Source organism: Ranitomeya imitator, chromosome 3 (genome assembly GCF_032444005.1).
Source record: "Ranitomeya imitator isolate aRanImi1 chromosome 3, aRanImi1.pri, whole genome shotgun sequence".
In the NCBI taxonomy this organism is placed as follows: Eukaryota; Metazoa; Chordata; class Amphibia; order Anura; family Dendrobatidae; genus Ranitomeya; species Ranitomeya imitator.
In genome coordinates, this window is record NC_091284.1 from 429,266,213 (window position 1) to 429,284,342 (window position 18,130).

The 18,130-nt window shown below is 45.0% G+C and overlaps 1 protein-coding gene across 1 annotated transcript in view; it reads right to left on the reverse strand.

The window, feature by feature from the left end:
* Nucleotides 1-18,130, reverse strand: part of GAS2L2 (growth arrest specific 2 like 2) — a 67,952-nt gene that overhangs the window by 43,254 nt on the left and 6,568 nt on the right. The window contains exon 3 of the mRNA XM_069757267.1: nt 12,952-13,196. Within this exon, the coding sequence (XP_069613368.1) occupies nt 12,952-13,196 (245 nt within the window). The remainder of the gene's footprint in view (nt 1-12,951; nt 13,197-18,130) is intronic.

The window sequence follows — 18,130 nt, forward strand, 5'->3', positions numbered from 1 at the left end:
TGTATACTACATGGCTGTTCTATAAACTACGTGGGCCATGTTATATACTATGTGGCTGTGCTATATACTATATGGGCTGTTATATGCTACGTGGGCTGTGCTATATACTACGTGGTTGTGTTATATGCTATGTGGGCTGTTATATACTACATGGCTGTGTTATATGCTACGTGGCTGTGCTATATACTACGTAGGCTGTGTTATATACTGCGTGGCTGTGTTTATATGCGATCATGAATCGTGGTATGTGTTAAAGGGGGGGGCCCACTGAGACTCTTTTGCCCGGGGCCCTCAAAAACCTAGAGCCGACCCTGGTTGTGTACATGCACAATTGTATGTACAGATGGGGATATCTGTCCGCAGTGTGTAAATGAAGGGGAGTAAAGTACACCAATGTAGCGTTTTAGTACTTACAGCCAAGTGTTGATTAGGTGAATGAACTTCGGTGACCTTGGTGAGATCACTGCTAGCACAGTGAGAAAAAGTCTCACAGTGCAGCGGTGAGTTCACCGCAGTTCAAATTCACCGCAGTGAAATTCTCCCTGTGAACTGTGGTGAGCTCGCCTCTGCATCAGGAGATATTTTTCACAGTGCTAGCAGGGATCTCACCGAGGTCACCACAGTTCACTGGGTTCCTGGCTGGGAACACAGCCTCAGTGACAGGCAGTAACCTCGATTACGTCACCGCCAGTCCCTGATACTGCACTCGCAGCAGCTCATTCACCAGTGATTCTCAGCCTGGGCAGTCGCATCTTGGCACCATCCAGGTTGAAAGTGGTTTATCCCCCAGACATTGAACAGAATGACGGACAGGTGAGGGATATTGTTGTTTTTTATTTTTGTTTTATTACAGGAGACGAAGGATTCCGTGGAATTAGGCGTTAGGGGAGTATAACTGTGTTTGTTAATTTGAAATAAAAAGTAAAAGTATTTTTTTTATTTCAAATAAAAGACTTTATTCTGACTGTGTCTTTATTTACCATATAACTATATGATTAGTAATGGAAGAGTGTCTTATAAATGCCTCTCCATTAGTAATCCATGGGCTTGATGTCATCGGACAATACAAAGGTGACATCAACCCCACAAATATGAACCTCACTTGCCACCGCCACAGAGCAAGTGGGAAGAGCCGGGCAAAACACCAGAATTCGAGCATCTAATAGATGCATCTTTTCCGGGGCAGCTGCAAGCTGCTATTTTAAGGCTAGTAGGGCCAATATCCATGGCCCCTAACCAGCCTGAGAATACCAGCTCCCAGCTGTCTGCTTTCACTTGGCTGGTTGCCAAAAATGTGGGGGATCCCACACCTTTTTTTTTTTACTTATTTATTTAAATAATTAAAAAATATGGCATGGGGACCACTCTATTTTTGATAACTAGCCTTGCTGAAGCTGACAGCTGAGGGTTGCAGCTCCAAGCTGTGAGTTTTGCCTGGCTGGTTATCAAAAATACAGGGAAACTCACACCGTTTTTTTAATAATTATTTATTTATAGCACAGGCGTCGGCTGATGAATTCTGCTCTCACTGTTATTAGTGGCAGTAGGCATCCACTGATGGGAGCAGTAGTCCCATCAGTTGACACCAGTGACCTGAACTTTTTGTAACTGTTCAGCCAAACCCGCTGGACCCGAACATCCAGGTGTCCGCCCATCTCTACTTATGTTTGTGTTATAAATATTTTTTACTGATACATGGTTTTGTCTCAATTAGTACATAGTATAAGGAACAGATAACGTTAAGGCATTACTAAGTTATGTATTAATTATTAATAGACAAGTTCAAAATTAATAGTTAATATTGGAACCTCGATAGAGGTGCAGGGAGAGGTCACCCTTTAATAATACTATTATTTTTGGTGGGAAACTCGTCCCTTTTCACTTACCAACCAGTAGAATTCTGTCACTCACATACCCATTAGTTTTTCCTTAAGAAGACCCCCTACCTGTATTAACTGCACCTGTTTGAAATTGTTACTTGTATAAAAGACACCTGTCCACATACTTAATCATATTCCAACCTCTCAACCATGGCCAAGACCAAAGAGCATTCTAAGGACACCAGGGACGATATTGTAAACCTGCACAAGGCTAGAATAGGTTGTAGGACAAAAGGCAAGCAGCTTGGTGAGAAGGCAACAACTGTTGGCACAATTATTAGAAAATGGAAGAAACATAAGATGACTGTCAATCTTGCTCTTTCTGGGGCTCTATGCAAGATCTTGCCTTGTGGGGATTCTGAGAAAGGTCAGGAATCAGCCCAGAACTACACAAGAGTACCTTACCAATGACCAGAAGAGAGCTGGGACCACAGTCTCAGACATTACCGTTAGTAACACACTACGTCATCTGTTATGGACCTGGTGGTTAGGAGCACCCGGCACGACCTGATAGTTAAACTCACACAGGACAAGCTCTGGGATGTGGGAGTTCTGCTGACCGCAAGCCCTAAGGCTACGTTCAGACTAGCGTTGTGCTAGTGTGCGTCGGGTTAGCGTCGGGCGACGCAGCGGCGACGCACGCGTCATGCGCCCCTATGTTTAACATGGGGGACGCATGCGTTTTTGTTTGTTGCGTTTTGCGACAAATGCGTCTTTTTTGCCGCAAGCGTCGGACCAAGAAAACGCAACAAGTTGCATTTTTCTTGCGTCCGATTTTCGGCAAAAAACGACGCACGCGTCGCAAAACGCAGCGTTTTTGTGTGCGTTGCGTCGCCGACGCAGCGGCGCACAATGCTAGTCTGAACGTAGCCTAATCCTATCACAACAACTAGAAATAGCCGTGGAGCGTTCCTGACTCTCCCTAGACGCCTCTTCACAGCCTAAGAGCTAGCTAGCCCTAGAGATAGAAAATAAAGCCTACCTTGCCTCAGAGAAATTCCCCAAAGGAAAAGGCAGCCCCCCACATATATTGACTGTGAGTAAAGATGAAAGTCACAAACGCAGAAATGAAACAGGTTTCAGCAAAGGGAGGCCAGACTTACTAAACAGACAGAGGATAGGAAAGGTATCTTTGCGATCAGCACAAAAACTACAAAAGACCACACAGAGTGTGCAAAAAGACCTCCGCACCGACTCACGGTGCGGAGATGCCACTCTGCATCCCAGAGCTTCCAGCTAGCAAGACAAAATCATGATAACCAGCTGGACAAGGAAACAATGAACAAATAATAACTATCAGGAACTTAGCTTCTGCTGGAGAAGACAGGTCACCAGAAAGATCCAAGAGCGAACTGAACCAATGCAAGAACATTGACAGCTGGCATGGAGTAACGATCTGAGTGGAGTTAAATAGAGCAGCCAACCAAAGGATAAACCACGTCACCTGTGTAAGGAACCTCAGAAGCAGCAGCTTCACTCACAGCCACCAGAGGGAGTCCATGGACAGAACTTGCCGAAGTACCATTCACGACCACAGGAGGGAGTTCGACAACAGAATTCACAACAGTACCCCCCCCTTGAGGAGGGGTCACCGAACCCTCACCAGAGCCCCTAGGCCGATCAGGATGAGCCAAATGAAAGGCACGAACTAGATCGGCAGCATGAACATCAGAGGCAAAAACCCAGGAATTATCTTCCTGACCATAACCCTTCCACTTGACCAGGTACTGGAGTTTCCGTCTCGAAACACGAGAATCCAAAATCTTCTCCACCGCATACTCCAACTCCCCCTCGACCAACACCGGGGCAGGAGGATCAACGGAGGGAACCATAGGCGCCACGTATCTCCGCAACAACGACTTATGGAACACATTATGGATGGCAAAAGAAGCTGGAAGGTCCAAACGAAATGACACAGGATTAAGAACTTCAGAAATCTTATATGGCCCAATGAAACGAGGCTTAAACTTAGGAGAGGAAACCTTCATAGGAACATGACGAGATGACAACCAAACCAAATCCCCAACACGAAGTCGGGGACCAACACAGCGCCGGCGGTTAGCGAAACGTTGAGCCTTCTTCTGGGACAATGTCAAATTGTCCACCACATGAGTCCAAATCTGCTGCAACCTGTCCACCACCGTATCCACACCAGGACAGTCCGAAGGCTCAACCTGCCCTGAAGAGAAACGAGGATGGAAACCAGAATTACAGAAAAAAGGAGAAACTAAAGTAGCCGAGCTGGCCCGATTATTAAGGGCCAACTCAGCCAAAGGCAAGAAGGACACCCAATCATCCTGATCAGCAGAAACAAAGCATCTCAGATATGTTTCCAAAGTCTGATTAGTTCGTTCGGTTTGGCCATTAGTCTGAGGATGGAAAGCCAAAGAAAAAGACAAATCAATGCCCATCTTAGCACAAAAGGACCGCCAAAACCTCGAAACAAACTGGGAACCTCTGTCCGAGATGATGTTCTCTGGAATGCCATGCAAACGAACCACATGCTGGAAAAACAATGGCACCAAATCAGAGGAGGAAGGCAATTTAGACAAGGGTACCAAATGGACCATCTTAGAGAAGCGATCACAAACCACCCAAATGACCGACATCCTTTGAGAAACAGGGAGATCAGAAATAAAATCCATGGAAATATGCGTCCAGGGCCTCTTCGGGACCGGCAAGGGCAAAAGCAACCCACTGGCACGAGAACAGCAGGGCTTAGCCCGAGCACAAGTCCCACAGGACTGCACAAAAGAACGCACATCCCGTGACAAAGAAGGCCACCAAAAGGATCTAGCCACCAAATCTCTGGTACCAAAGATTCCAGGATAACCAGCCAACACCGAACAATGAACCTCAGAGATAACTCTACTAGTCCATCTATCAGGGACAAACAGTTTCTCCGTAGGACAACGGTCAGGTCTATCAGCCTGAAACTTCTGCAGCACGAGCCGCAAATCAGGGGAGATGGCAGACAAAATTACCCCCTCTTTAAGAATACCCGCCGGCTCCGGAACACCCGGAGAATCAGGCACAAAACTCCTTGGCAGGGCATCAGCCTTCACATTCTTAGATCCCGGAAGGTATGAAACCACAAAATCAAAACGGGAGAAAAAGAGCGACCATCGAGCCTGTCTAGGATTCAACCGTTTGGCAGACTCGAGATAAGACAAATTCTTGTGATCCGTCAAGACCACCACGCGATGTTTAGCTCCTTCAAGCCAATGTCGCCACTCCTCGAATGCCCACTTCATGGCCAACAACTCTCGATTACCAACATCATAATTGCGCTCAGCAGGCGAGAATTTTCTAGAAAAGAAGGCACATGGTTTCATCACCGAGCCATCAGAACTTCTTTGCGACAAAACAGCCCCTGCTCCAATCTCAGAAGCATCAGCCTCGACCTGAAACGGGAGCGAAACATCTGGCTGGCACAACACAGGGGCAGAAGAAAAACGACGCTTCAACTCCTGAAAAGCCTCTACAGCCGCAGAGGACCAATTGACCACATCAGCACCTTTCTTGGTCAAATCAGTCAACGGTTTAGCAATACTAGAAAAATTAGCGATGAAGCGACGGTAAAAATTAGCAAAGCCCAGGAACTTCTGTAGGCTCTTAACAGATGTCGGCTGAGTCCAATCATAAATGGCCTGAACTTTAACAGGGTCCACCTCGATAGTAGAAGGGGAAAAAATGAAACCCAAAAATGAAACCTTCTGAACTCCAAAGAGACACTTTGACCCCTTCACAAACAAGGAATTCGCACGAAGGACCTGGAACACCATTCTGACCTGCTTCACATGAGACTCCCAATCATCCGAAAAGACCAAAATGTCATCCAAATATACAATCATGAATCTATCCAGGTACTCTCGGAAGATGTCATGCATAAAGGACTGAAACACAGATGGAGCATTAGAAAGCCCGAATGGCATAACCAGGTACTCAAAATGGCCCTCGGGCGTATTAAATGCTATTTTCCATTCATCGCCCTGTTTAATTCGCACAAGATTATATGCCCCTCGAAGATCTATCTTGGTGAACCAACTAACCCCCTTAATCCGAGCAAACAAATCAGACAGCAGCGGCAAAGGATACTGAAATTTGACTGTGATCTTATTAAGAAGGCGGTAATCAATACAAGGTCTCAAAGAGCCATCCTTCTTGGCCACAAAAAAGAACCCTGCTCCCAATGGTGACGACGACGGGCGAATATGCCCATTCAAGGATTCCTTTATATAACTCCGCATAGCGGCGTGCTCTGGCACAGATAAATTAAACAGACGGCCCTTAGAAAACTTACTACCAGGAATCAAATTAATAGCACAATCGCAATCCCTATGAGGAGGTAGGGCACCGGATTTGGGCTCTTCAAATACATCCCGGTAATCTGATAAAAACTCAGGGACTTCAGAAGGAGTGGAAGGCGAAATTGACAACAATGGAACATCACCATGTACCCCCTGACAACCCCAGCCGGACACAGACATAGATTTCCAATCCAACACTGGATTATGGACCTGTAGCCATGGCAACCCCAAAACGACCACATCATGCAGATTATGCAACACCAAAAAGCGAATATCCTCCTGATGTGCAGGAGCCATGCACATGGTCAATTGAGTCCAGTACTGAGGCTTATTCTTGGCCAAAGGCGTAGCATCAATTCCTCTCAATGGAATAGGATAGTGCAAGAGCTCCAAGAAAAAACCACAGCACCTGGCAAAATCCAAGTCCATCAAATTCAGGGCAGCGCCTGAATCCACAAATGCCATAACAGAATAGGACGACAGAGAGCAAATCAGAGTAACGGACAAAAGAAATTTAGACTGTACCGTACCAATGGTGGCAGACCTAGCGAACCGCTTAGTGCGCTTAGGACAATCGGAGATAGCATGAATGGATTCACCACAGTAAAAACACAGCCCATTCCGACGTCTGTGTTCTTGCCGTTCAGCTCTGGTCAAAGTCCTATCACACTGCATAGGCTCAGGCCTATGCTCAGAGAATACCGCCAGATGGTGCACAGCTTTGTGCTCACGCAAGCGCCGATCGATCTGAATGGCCAAGGACATAGACTCATTCAGACCAGCAGGCGTGGGAAATCCCACCATGACATCCTTAAGGGCTTCAGAAAGACCCTTTCTGAAAATTGCCGCCAGGGCACACTCATTCCACTGAGTAAGCACAGACCACTTTCTAAACTTCTGACAGTACACCTCCGCTTCATCCTGACCCTGACACAAAGCCAGCAAGATTTTCTCTGCCTGATCCACTGAATTTGGTTCATCATAAAGCAATCCAAGCGCCAGAAAAAACGCATCAACATCACGCAATGCAGGATCTCCTGGCGCAAGGGAAAATGCCAAGTCTTGAGGGTCATCACGCAACAAAGAAATAATGATTTTTACTTGTTGAACGGGGTCACCAGAGGAGCGGGGTTTCAAAGCTAGAAACAGTTTACAATTATTTTTGAAATTCAAGAACTTAGATCTATCCCCAGAAAATAAATCAGGAATAGGAATTCTAGGCTCTAACATAGGATTCTGAACCACAAAGTCTTGAATGTTTTGTACCCTTGCAGTGAGATGATCCACACAAGAGGACAGACCTTGAATGTCCATATCTACACCTGTGTCCTGAACCACCCAAAGGTTTAGGGGAAAAGAAAGACAAAACACAGTGCAAAGAAAAAAAAATGGTCTCAGAACTTCTCTTATCCCTCTATTGAGATGCATTAATACTTTGGGCCAGCTGTACTGTTATGGACCTGGTGGTTAGGAGCACCCGGCACGACCTGATAGTTAAACTCACACAGGACAAGCTCTGGGATGTGGGAGCTCTGCTGACCGCAAGCCCTAATCCTATCACAACAACTAGAAATAGCCGTGGAGCGTTCCTGACTCTCCCTAGACGCCTCTTCACAGCCTAAGAGCTAGCTAGCCCTAGAGATAGAAAATAAAGCCTACCTTGCCTCAGAGAAATTCCCCAAAGGAAAAGGCAGCCCCCCACATATATTGACTGTGAGTAAAGATGAAAGTCACAAACGCAGAAATGAAACAGGTTTCAGCAAAGGGAGGCCAGACTTACTAAACAGACAGAGGATAGGAAAGGTATCTTTGCGATCAGCACAAAAACTACAAAAGACCACACAGAGTGTGCAAAAAGACCTCCGCACCGACTCACGGTGCGGAGATGCCACTCTGCATCCCAGAGCTTCCAGCTAGCAAGACAAAATCATGATAACCAGCTGGACAAGGAAACAATGAACAAATAATAACTATCAGGAACTTAGCTTCTGCTGGAGAAGACAGGTCACCAGAAAGATCCAAGAGCGAACTGAACCAATGCAGGAACATTGACAGCTGGCATGGAGTAACGATCTGAGTGGAGTTAAATAGAGCAGCCAACCAAAGGATAAACCACGTCACCTGTGTAAGGAACCTCAGAAGCAGCAGCTTCACTCACAGCCACCAGAGGGAGTCCATGGACAGAACTCGCCGAAGTACCATTCACGACCACAGGAGGGAGTTCGACAACAGAATTACAACAGTCATCATAGATTAAAATCTTGCATGGCACGCAAGGTTCCCTGCTGACTACAGCACATGTCCTTGCCCATTTGAAGTTCACCAATCACCATCTGAATGATCCAGATGATGCATGAGAGAAGTTCATGTGGTCAGATGACACCAAAATAGAACTTTTTGATATCAACTTTTCTCAATGAGGTTTGAGGAAGAAGAAGGATGAGCACAACCCCACAAACACTGTCCCAACTGTATAGCATGGTGGGGAAAACATCATACTTAGGGGGTGCTTTTCTGCAAAGGGGACAGGACGACTGCACTGTATTGAAGGAAGGATGGATGGGTCATTAATCATGAGATTATGGCCAACAACCTCCTTTCCTCAGTAAGAGCATTGAAGATGGGTCGAGGCTGGGTCTTCCAGCATTACAATGACTCGAAACACACAGCCAGGGCAACTAAGGAGTTGCTAAGTAAGAAGCATTTTCAAGGTCCTGGAGAGACATAGCCAGTCTCCAGACCTGAACCTACAAGAAAATCTTTGGAGGGAGCTGAAACTTATTGTTGCCCAGCGACAGCCCCAACACCTGAAAGATCTGGAGACGATCTGTATGAAGGAGTAGGCTAAAATCCCTGCTGCGGTGTGTGCAAACTTGGTCAAGAACTACAAGTAAATATCTGACCTCTGTAATTGCAAACAATGGTTTGTGTACCAAATATTAAGTTCTTCTATTCTATTTCATGAAATAAAATGCAGATAAATTATGTAAAAATCATACAATGTTATTTTCTGGTTTTTATTTTTAGATTCTGTCTCTCACAGTTGAAGTGTACCTACATAATTGGCTTCTGAAGAGCTGCTCACTGGTCCACCATAGTACTATAGGATCCGTCAGAAGGCACAGTACCTGATACAATAAGTTGCCTTTTAGGCCCGTAGAAAACAGGTCCATTTAGAGGTGACTTTGCATCTAGTAGCTTTCCATTAGGTTTTTTTAATAGGGTAACAAAATGATTTATAAATATCACATCAATCCCGTACATACTGTATGTCCTGTGTGTACAAGATTACAAAAATGCAATGAAAAGAAAAAGTGGATGTCCTTATGTTCTGTATACCCTACTGTTAGGCTGTGTGCACACGTTCAGGATTTGTCACGGTTTATCGCTATAAAACCGCAAAAAAACGCATACATTATGCATCCTGTTATTAGAATGCAATCTGCAATTTTTGTACACATGTTTTTTCCCGCAGCGGAATCGCATTCTGGAAAAAAACACAGCATGTTCATCCTTTGTGCGGGATCGCAGGGATTCCACACACAATGGAATGCATTGATTCTTCCGCATGTGGCTATGCCCACCATGCGGGAAGTAAGCGGATCATGTGACGTTGGTACCCAGGGTGGAGGAGAGGAGACTCTCCTCCAGGCCCTGGGAACCATATACCTGTAAAAAAAAAGAAAAAAAGAATTAAAACAAATAATCGTGATATTCTCACCTCCCGGCGTCCCCCGCAGCTTCCCGCTCCTTGCGATGCTCCCGTTCCCAGGGATGCTTTGCGGCAATGACCTGTGATGACATAGCGTTCTCACGTGATGCTACGTCATCTGGGGTCATTGCCGCGAGGCATTACTTGGAACGGAAGCTGCCGGGAGCGTCGCGAGGAGCTGGAAGATTGCGAGGGACGCCGGAAGGTGAGAATATCACGATTTTTTATTTTTTTATTATTTTTAACATTAGATCTTTTTACTATTGATTCTGCATAGGCAGAATCAATAGTAAAAAGTTGGTCACACTTGTCAAACACTATGTTTGACAAGTGTGACCAACCTGTTTTCCAAGCGATGCTACAGATCGCTTGGAAAACGCTAGCATTCTGCAAGCTAATAACACTTGTAAAACGCTAGTGTTTAGCAGCAATACGCATGCCAATTCCGCATGCGTTTTACCCGTGGCACAGTTGTGGAAATGCCGCGGAAATTTCCGTGGCAATTCCGGATGTGAGCACATAGCCTACAGCAGAAAATCTGTTACATTATAGCTCCTCCCCAAGAAACACGTGTGAATGCCCCCCAAAAAGTTTTGCTAAGTAATATCCCTTTTGATTCGGTTCGCATGTCTGTAGGCAAAGATAAGCAGTGAAAGTGAAGCACACATCGGGCAAGGGTGCCTGCCTTCATTGGAGGGATCTCTTGTGCTAATACGTATATATTATAGTTATGTAATATTTGAGTCCTATCAGTATCTTAACATCTATTTATCTTGTCAAATGATTTAATTATATACCACCCACATACTGTGCAGTATATAGGTCTCTCTCTATGTTCTTTTAAATTGATTAGTAAAATCATGCTTTTATCATTATTGGGACTCGCTCACACTGACAAGTAACATCCGATGATTCTCACTTGTGAGAGATTGGATGCTATATGCAAATGACCCTTGGCTCTGCTGCGACTGCGAGTGTGATCAGAGTGTCATTTTACTGTGGTCCGATTCTCTTGTATGCGAGAACGGATCACAGGTGACGAGAGGATGGAGAACTTCATTTCTCCTCTATTTTTCTGCCAACACTCTTTTTTTCAGGCAGAAACAAAATCTGCAAAAAAAGCACTGTCTGAACATACTCTTATGAATTTGACCTACATATTACTATTAGTGATGGGCGAACCCCTGTTTATTTGGGTTGGACCGAACATCATAAAATATATGAATGAAGGGTCCGAACATCCGTTGTTTGCCACGCTGTCATCTGCATGACAGTGCAGCAAACACAGGCTCTGATCATGGGTAAGATTATTACCGCTGGTCAGAGAGCTGCGGTTCCCACGCTGTCATTTGAGCCAACACTGTTATCGGCGGTGAAAGGTTTACTGCTGGTCACATGCATCAGCTGATGAGAGAGTACTACTCACATCAGCCTACGCTTGCTGTCGCTGATAACAGCGACAGCAGGCATAGCTGATGGGATTATTCATCAGCCGGCGCCTATATTATATAAAAATAAATTTAAAAAAAGAAAAAAGACGTGAGGTCTCTTCTATTTTGATAACCAGTGCAATCTAGTACAATCTAACAGCTGCGGACTGCAACCCTCAGCTGTCAGCTTTATCATGGCTGGTTATCAAGAACACAGGGATCCCTAAGCCATTTTATTTTATTATTATTATTTAAATAATGGGATGGGGTCCCCTTCATTTTTGACAACTAGCCAAGCTAAAGCAGACAGCTTGGGGCTGGTATTCTCAGGCTGGTAAGGGGCCATGAATATTGGCCCCTTCAGCCTAAAAATACCAGCTCGCAGCCGCCCCAGAAAAGACGCATCTATTAGATGCGCCAATTCTGGCACTTTGCCTTGGCTCTTCCTTCTTGCCCTGGTGTGCACAGGTTAGTAACAGAGAGGCATCTATAAGACGCCTCTTCATTACTAATCACATAGTTAGATTGTAAAAAAGACACAGCCAGAATAAAATCCTTTATTTGAAAGAAATACACTGACTATTATATTTGAAATAAAGAAAATAAAAAAACAGTTATACTCATCTTACACACATTCCATTGAAGCCCTTGTCCCGTGTAAAAAAAAAAAAAAGAAAATAATGAACAACCATTATATTCACCTTACTCCCATTTCATTGCGGCCCTAGTCCCCTGTAAAGAAAATAAAAATAATAAAACAACCATATCCCTAACCTATCCGAAGTGAAAATTTCCCATGCTGTAATTCATGTCTGCGATATACGGTTTACAATCTGGACAGTGCCATAATGCGACCATCCAGGTTTAAAACCATGGAAGAATAAGGTGATGATAAGGCAGCCTCAGTGACTAGCTGTGATGGTGACTGAGGCTGTGTTCCCACGGGAACTTAACTGTGAGCTGGGATGATGAACTGTGGAGACCTCAATGAGATCACCGTGAGCACGGAGCCATTTCGCATCATCGTGCTGTAAAGGTTGTAAACCTGTTATCAGCGACAGCAGATGTAGGCTGATGGTAGTAGTATTCTCTCATCAGCCGATTCCTGTGACCGGCGGTTCTCCCACTGTCATGCAGATGACAGAGTGGGAAACAGCTGATGTTCGGAGTGCTGAACCCCAACAGTAACATGGATTTCATGGAGAAGTCCGTGTTCGGGATCCGTGCCCAAACACTAGGCGTTCGGCACATTCCCCGAACTTTACAGTTTACTTTACTGTTCAGGTTCACCCATCTTTAATTACTCTAGATTACTCTATTTAACAAGTTTGTGTTTCTATGGACAACTATTCCCACTTTCCTTTTAATCTAAATTACATTCATATATCATTAGTGTTGAGGGAAATACACCGAGGATCGACATTTGCCTTTATCTATCTTTCACATTTTTTTTTCGCCAAACTAGTGCAAATGAGAAGAAAGAGCCATTCCAAAGAGAAAAAAATAGACTTGGAGAAAGGTAGATTTGGTACTATTTACTAAACTCGGTTTGACATTCTATGTGTGGCATACAACATTTAGCCATTATATAATATCTATTTAGTAATATAGTGACTTACCATTTGGTCCAAATTTTTAAAGTCACAAAGCTTTCTTTTGCTTGGTGGTTTAGGGAGTGGGATCTCCACAGGTGGCAATTCCAGTTCCTCACGAATTTCCTCCTCAATTTGCTCCTCCATCTGGATGAGCATTGGGGCACTCATACCAAAGCGAGATGCTCGTCGAGCCAGTTCTAACAGGCACAGAATGAAATTTTTTTCATTCTTTCGTAGAACTAAATCTTCTGTTTCAAACATCAGGACATCTGAAAAGATTATATATTGAAAAAAAGTATTGATTATAATATACAGTGCTTACCAACGTCAAAATGTGTATTATCTCAAAATTTTAAATTAGGATTTGTATTATTGATATGTAATGTGGCACGAGGTGGTAGCCATGGGCAAGATACTCATTTCTTATGCCTGGCACGCTACATGAAAGTGGTAGCTCCTGGCTGGGTGTGTGGACTTGAGTGCTATGGGGGCTCTACACCTTTGAAAGCCGCATGTTACCAATGACTTCAGTTGGCCAGTACTAGATGTTGACATGTCCAATGATGGATACCACCAGTTAAAAATAAACCTTTTACTGAACGATAACTTGGTGGGGATTATATACACTAGATAGTGGGGACACAACTTTATGACCGTTTCCTTCACAATACGAAGCAATTTCCACACATGGTTCCAATGCCTTTCACATTACTCACTTGTTCTCTATCTCCAGTGTTTTACTTTCCTTCACCACAACCCAGCTCAGTACTGCAGTCTAGTTAGCAAGAGTCATATTCTCAACCCGCGGTTCCGCATCTTCTTTCCCCTCAAAGGATCTCTGTTGCCAGTATAGCCGATGCTTAACTTCACTGTCAGTGACGCACTGCAACTCCAGCCCAGGGCACTCTCGTCTTCTCCCGCACTCTGTCCCGTATTGGCCCATTATCTCTCTGAGTTATAAACTATGAGCCCTTCTGCTAGGCTTCCTGTCCCAGGACCCATCTCTGTTTGATCACTCTGTCCTCCTGTCGGTTTTATTTTTCTCTTTACCCTGGTTCACGCTAACAACTGTCTCAGTCTCTCATCACTTCAGGACACGCACATCATGCTGTGCAGCTTTCTGTCCAGACCTTAGGTCTACTTCAGACACACTGGGCTCTATCTGACGTCCTGACAGGAAACGGTCTCTGTCCCTTCAATGTAGCCTCTTCCACTCTGGGCTAGTCCCAAATATTAACTTTAACTCTCCCTACTGTCGGGCAGAACACAACACCATCACAATACACATTACAAATTACAAAAATACACTTGTTCTTTGAAAAGGAATGTATGTAGTATGTCCATCTCCTTACATATACCCATATACTGCAGAAATCTGACTGGGTTTCTATGATGACCAGTTGTATCTATGCTGACACTTGCAGTCTGGGAGGATTTTATTGTAAGAAGATGGACCGGACCGGGGGTACCTCTCTTGCGCCGGTTCTGGAACTCTCGGGGCTGTCACCATTGTTGTCCAGGGGAAAACTTTCCAACCCGGACCGACCTTTGTACTTGACAGCAGGGGGACTGACGACAATAAAAGGTCCGGGGAGTGGGAAAGAGGGAACAGACTTGGTGGGAATACAGAGCACGCAGCAGGGAGAGGTTGGTGCTCCATTCTCTGAGCATCGTGATAGCGCAGGCCCGTGCTGTAGATTCCCTGTGTCCAGGTACACTGACTGTGGACATAGATCTGCCGTGTGCGTGTTTTCTCCCATGACCGAAAGTTACTGACGCTACGGTCCGGTGGTTACTGCGCGCGTGCTGCCTAAGACAGACCAGGTGACTGATCTAGAACTGTGTAATTCATCACTCGCATATTACTGCCAAGCTGAGTCACGCTCTGGCGGCACTACAGACAGTGCTGCACCCCGTATGACAAACCTTAGACCCAGGATCCTGCTTGGTACAATGAGGACCCACCACCATTGCTGAGAACCGGACCTCCAGCTTCTTCAGGATGACAACGGAGTCATCACGCGCCAGTTGCCAGGGCTCCACCGTTGGAACTAAAGGCCCTACAGCCAGCGGATTGTTAAGTTAACCCTTTCATGAATAGTTGCTTTGTCTTTTACCTCACCCCACTCTTATACCATTCTAATTTCACCTCCCATACCTCTTGCTTAACCCATTACCTCCCTGCGTGGAGTATATGTAAGGAGGTGAAGCACAAGAAGAGTCTAGGGGCGGTTACCTTCTCGGCTCTATGCCTGGAACCATTGAGCTGTGCTACAGGTTCCCCGAGGGCAGACTTAGAGACTGGGACAGGAAGGAAGCCGGGCAGAGAGCAGGAAAGGCGCGCGCGCAAGGAGCAGAGCAGCATGAGCAGCGGTCAGAGCAGGGCGCAGCTGCGCTCTGAGAGAGAGAGAGAGCTCCCGGTCAGAGGACAAATACAGGGAGATTGCCCAGAAAGACTGCATCTTGTGAGTACATGAAAGCGGACTCTGCTGTGACTAGAGAGGGCCGATTTGAGACCCGTGCAGAGACATTGGCCCGTGCAGAGACTGTGACCCCATGGTACCCACGGTATCAGTACAGAGACTCTGACCACTGGTACCCACGGTATCAGTGCAGAGCCCCTGATTCCTGGTGAGAGACTTAATAATAGGCTGACCATCATTTTCCCGGGATAGGCTGTGCTGGAAAAGCTAAAGACTCAGAGCCTGTGCATATCACATTAACTCCTAAAAACCCAGGCAGCGGGCTCCTAGAGACTTCTCAGCCCACGGACAACAGAGGGACGACAAGTGCCGCTGTTTCTCGGCGCCTACGTTAGAGAAGACGACCCTTCAAGCAAGTCCTCATCCGACTGATAAGTGTTCTTTCTCAAGAAATACTGCTTAATTCTGTTACACTGTTTGACTCCCATATTTTTACACTGTTTTATTGTTAGTTGTATTCTACTGCTTCCTCCATGCGAGGAGAACCTGATTCCTGTTATCAAACCCCTCAACTGTTGGTCTGTCTGTTCCGTGGTGACACACTCAGTACCTGTGTACTATTACATATACCACTGTTAATAAATCTGTTAACTCTTGCTCTGCCTCCTGTCTGTCACTGCATCCCATGACCTGCTCACATTATATTAAGAGATTTTTCAAAATATCTAGTCACTGTGGGGAAACACTACACACCAAACGCACAGCCATGTTTTTCTGCCATTAATTATAAGATCATATCTTTATAGGACAGGTAATTATTGCAGTTTCCATGTAGCTCTTCTACTTTTCTTTCAATATTCTGATCTTAATGGAATCTGTCAGTAAAATCAACTCTCCCAAGCCGCCTATATGGGCATGTAGATCATAGGAAGCTGAATGAAATGAAATATTTGTAATCCAATATTATTTTCTGGGGAAATCCACAATTTCTTTAATATGTAAATAAACTGTTAAGATCTATGATCCGAACACAGATCTTGCTGAGAATCTCCCTCCAGAGCTTACTTTAACCCCTTCAAGACGGGCCCTTTTTCATTTTTGCGCTTTCGTTTTTCTCTCCCCTCCTTCCCGGAGCCATAACTTTTTTATTTTTCCATCAATATGGCCATGTGAAGGCTTATTTTTTGCGGGACGAGTTGTACTTTTGAACGACACCATTGGTTTTACCATGTCTTGTACTAGAAAACGGGAAAAAAATTCCAAGTGTGGTGAAATTGCAAAAAAAGTGCAATCTACACTTTTTTGCTAGGTTCACTAAATGCTAAAACTGACCTGCCATTATGATTCTCCAGGTCATTACGAGTTCATAGACACCAAACATGTCTAGGTTCTTTTCTATCTAAGCGGTGAAATTTTTTTTGTCATTTTCCGAAACCCGTAGCATCTCCATTTTTCCTGATCTCGGGTTGGCTGAGGGCTTATTTTTGCGTGCTGAGCTGACATTTTTAATGATACCACTTTTGTGCAGATACGTTCTTTTGATTGCCCGTTATTGCATTTTAATGCAATGTCGTGGCAACCCAAAAAACTTAATTCTGGCGTTTCAAATGTTTTTCTCGCTACGCTATTTAGCGATCAGGTTAATGCTTTTTTTTTATTGATAGATCGGGCGATTCCGAACGTGGCGATACCAAATATGTGTATGTTTCATTTTTTTTTTATAGTTTTATTTTGGATGGGGCGAAAGGGGGGTGATTTAAACTTTTATATTTTTTTAATTTTTTTCATATTTTTTAAAACATTTTTTTTAACTTTTGCCATGCTTCAATAGCCTCCATGGGAGGCTAGAAGCTGGCATAGCCTGATCGGCTCTGCTACATAGCAGCGATAGTCAGATCGCTCCTATGTAGCTTAATTACTGGCTTGCTATGAGCGCCGACCACAGGGTGGCGCTCACAGCAAGCCAGCATCAGTAACCATAGAGGTCTCAAGGAGACCTCTGGTTAATATGCCAACACATCGCTGACCCCCGATCATGTGACGGGGGTCGGCGATGCGGGCATTTCCGGCCGCGCGGCCGGAAGCGGTAGTTAAATGCTGCTGTCAGCGGTTGACAGCGGTATTTAACTGGTTAATAGCGGCAGGTGGATCGCGATTCCACTTGCCGCTATTGCGCGCACATGTCAGTTGTACAAAATAGTTGACATGTCGCGACTTTGATGCGGGCTCAGCGCCGGAGCCCACGTCAAAGGGGGAGACACGACATGCGCATGTCGTGAAGGGGTTAAATAAAACGGGCGTTACCAATGTGAGACATGTAATGCTGACAGTCTGCTATCCTGATCCTGATCTATATAACTTTCATTTAAACCAAGCTCAGGAGATTGGTGTCCGACACACAGAGCTAAACACCTCATTTACATATTAAGAAAAACATGGATTTCTCTGGAATAAGACATTGGATTGCAGATATAATTTTTTTCAGCTTCCTATGACCTATATGCCCATATAGATGGCTTAGAAGGGTTGATCCTACTGACTGAAAGTCTCCCATGGAATTGGACAGAGCAGGGTCACACACTTCTATAGGAACAGTGGTGTAATGTGTGACCCTGCTCTGTCTATTTCTATGGGAGTAGCAATGTAGTGGACGGAGCACGGGGTGGGCCACATTACACCACTGCTCCCATAGACATAGACAAAGCAGGATCACACATTACACCACTGCTCCCATAGAAGTGGATAGTGCAGGATCACACATTGCACCACTGTTCCCATAG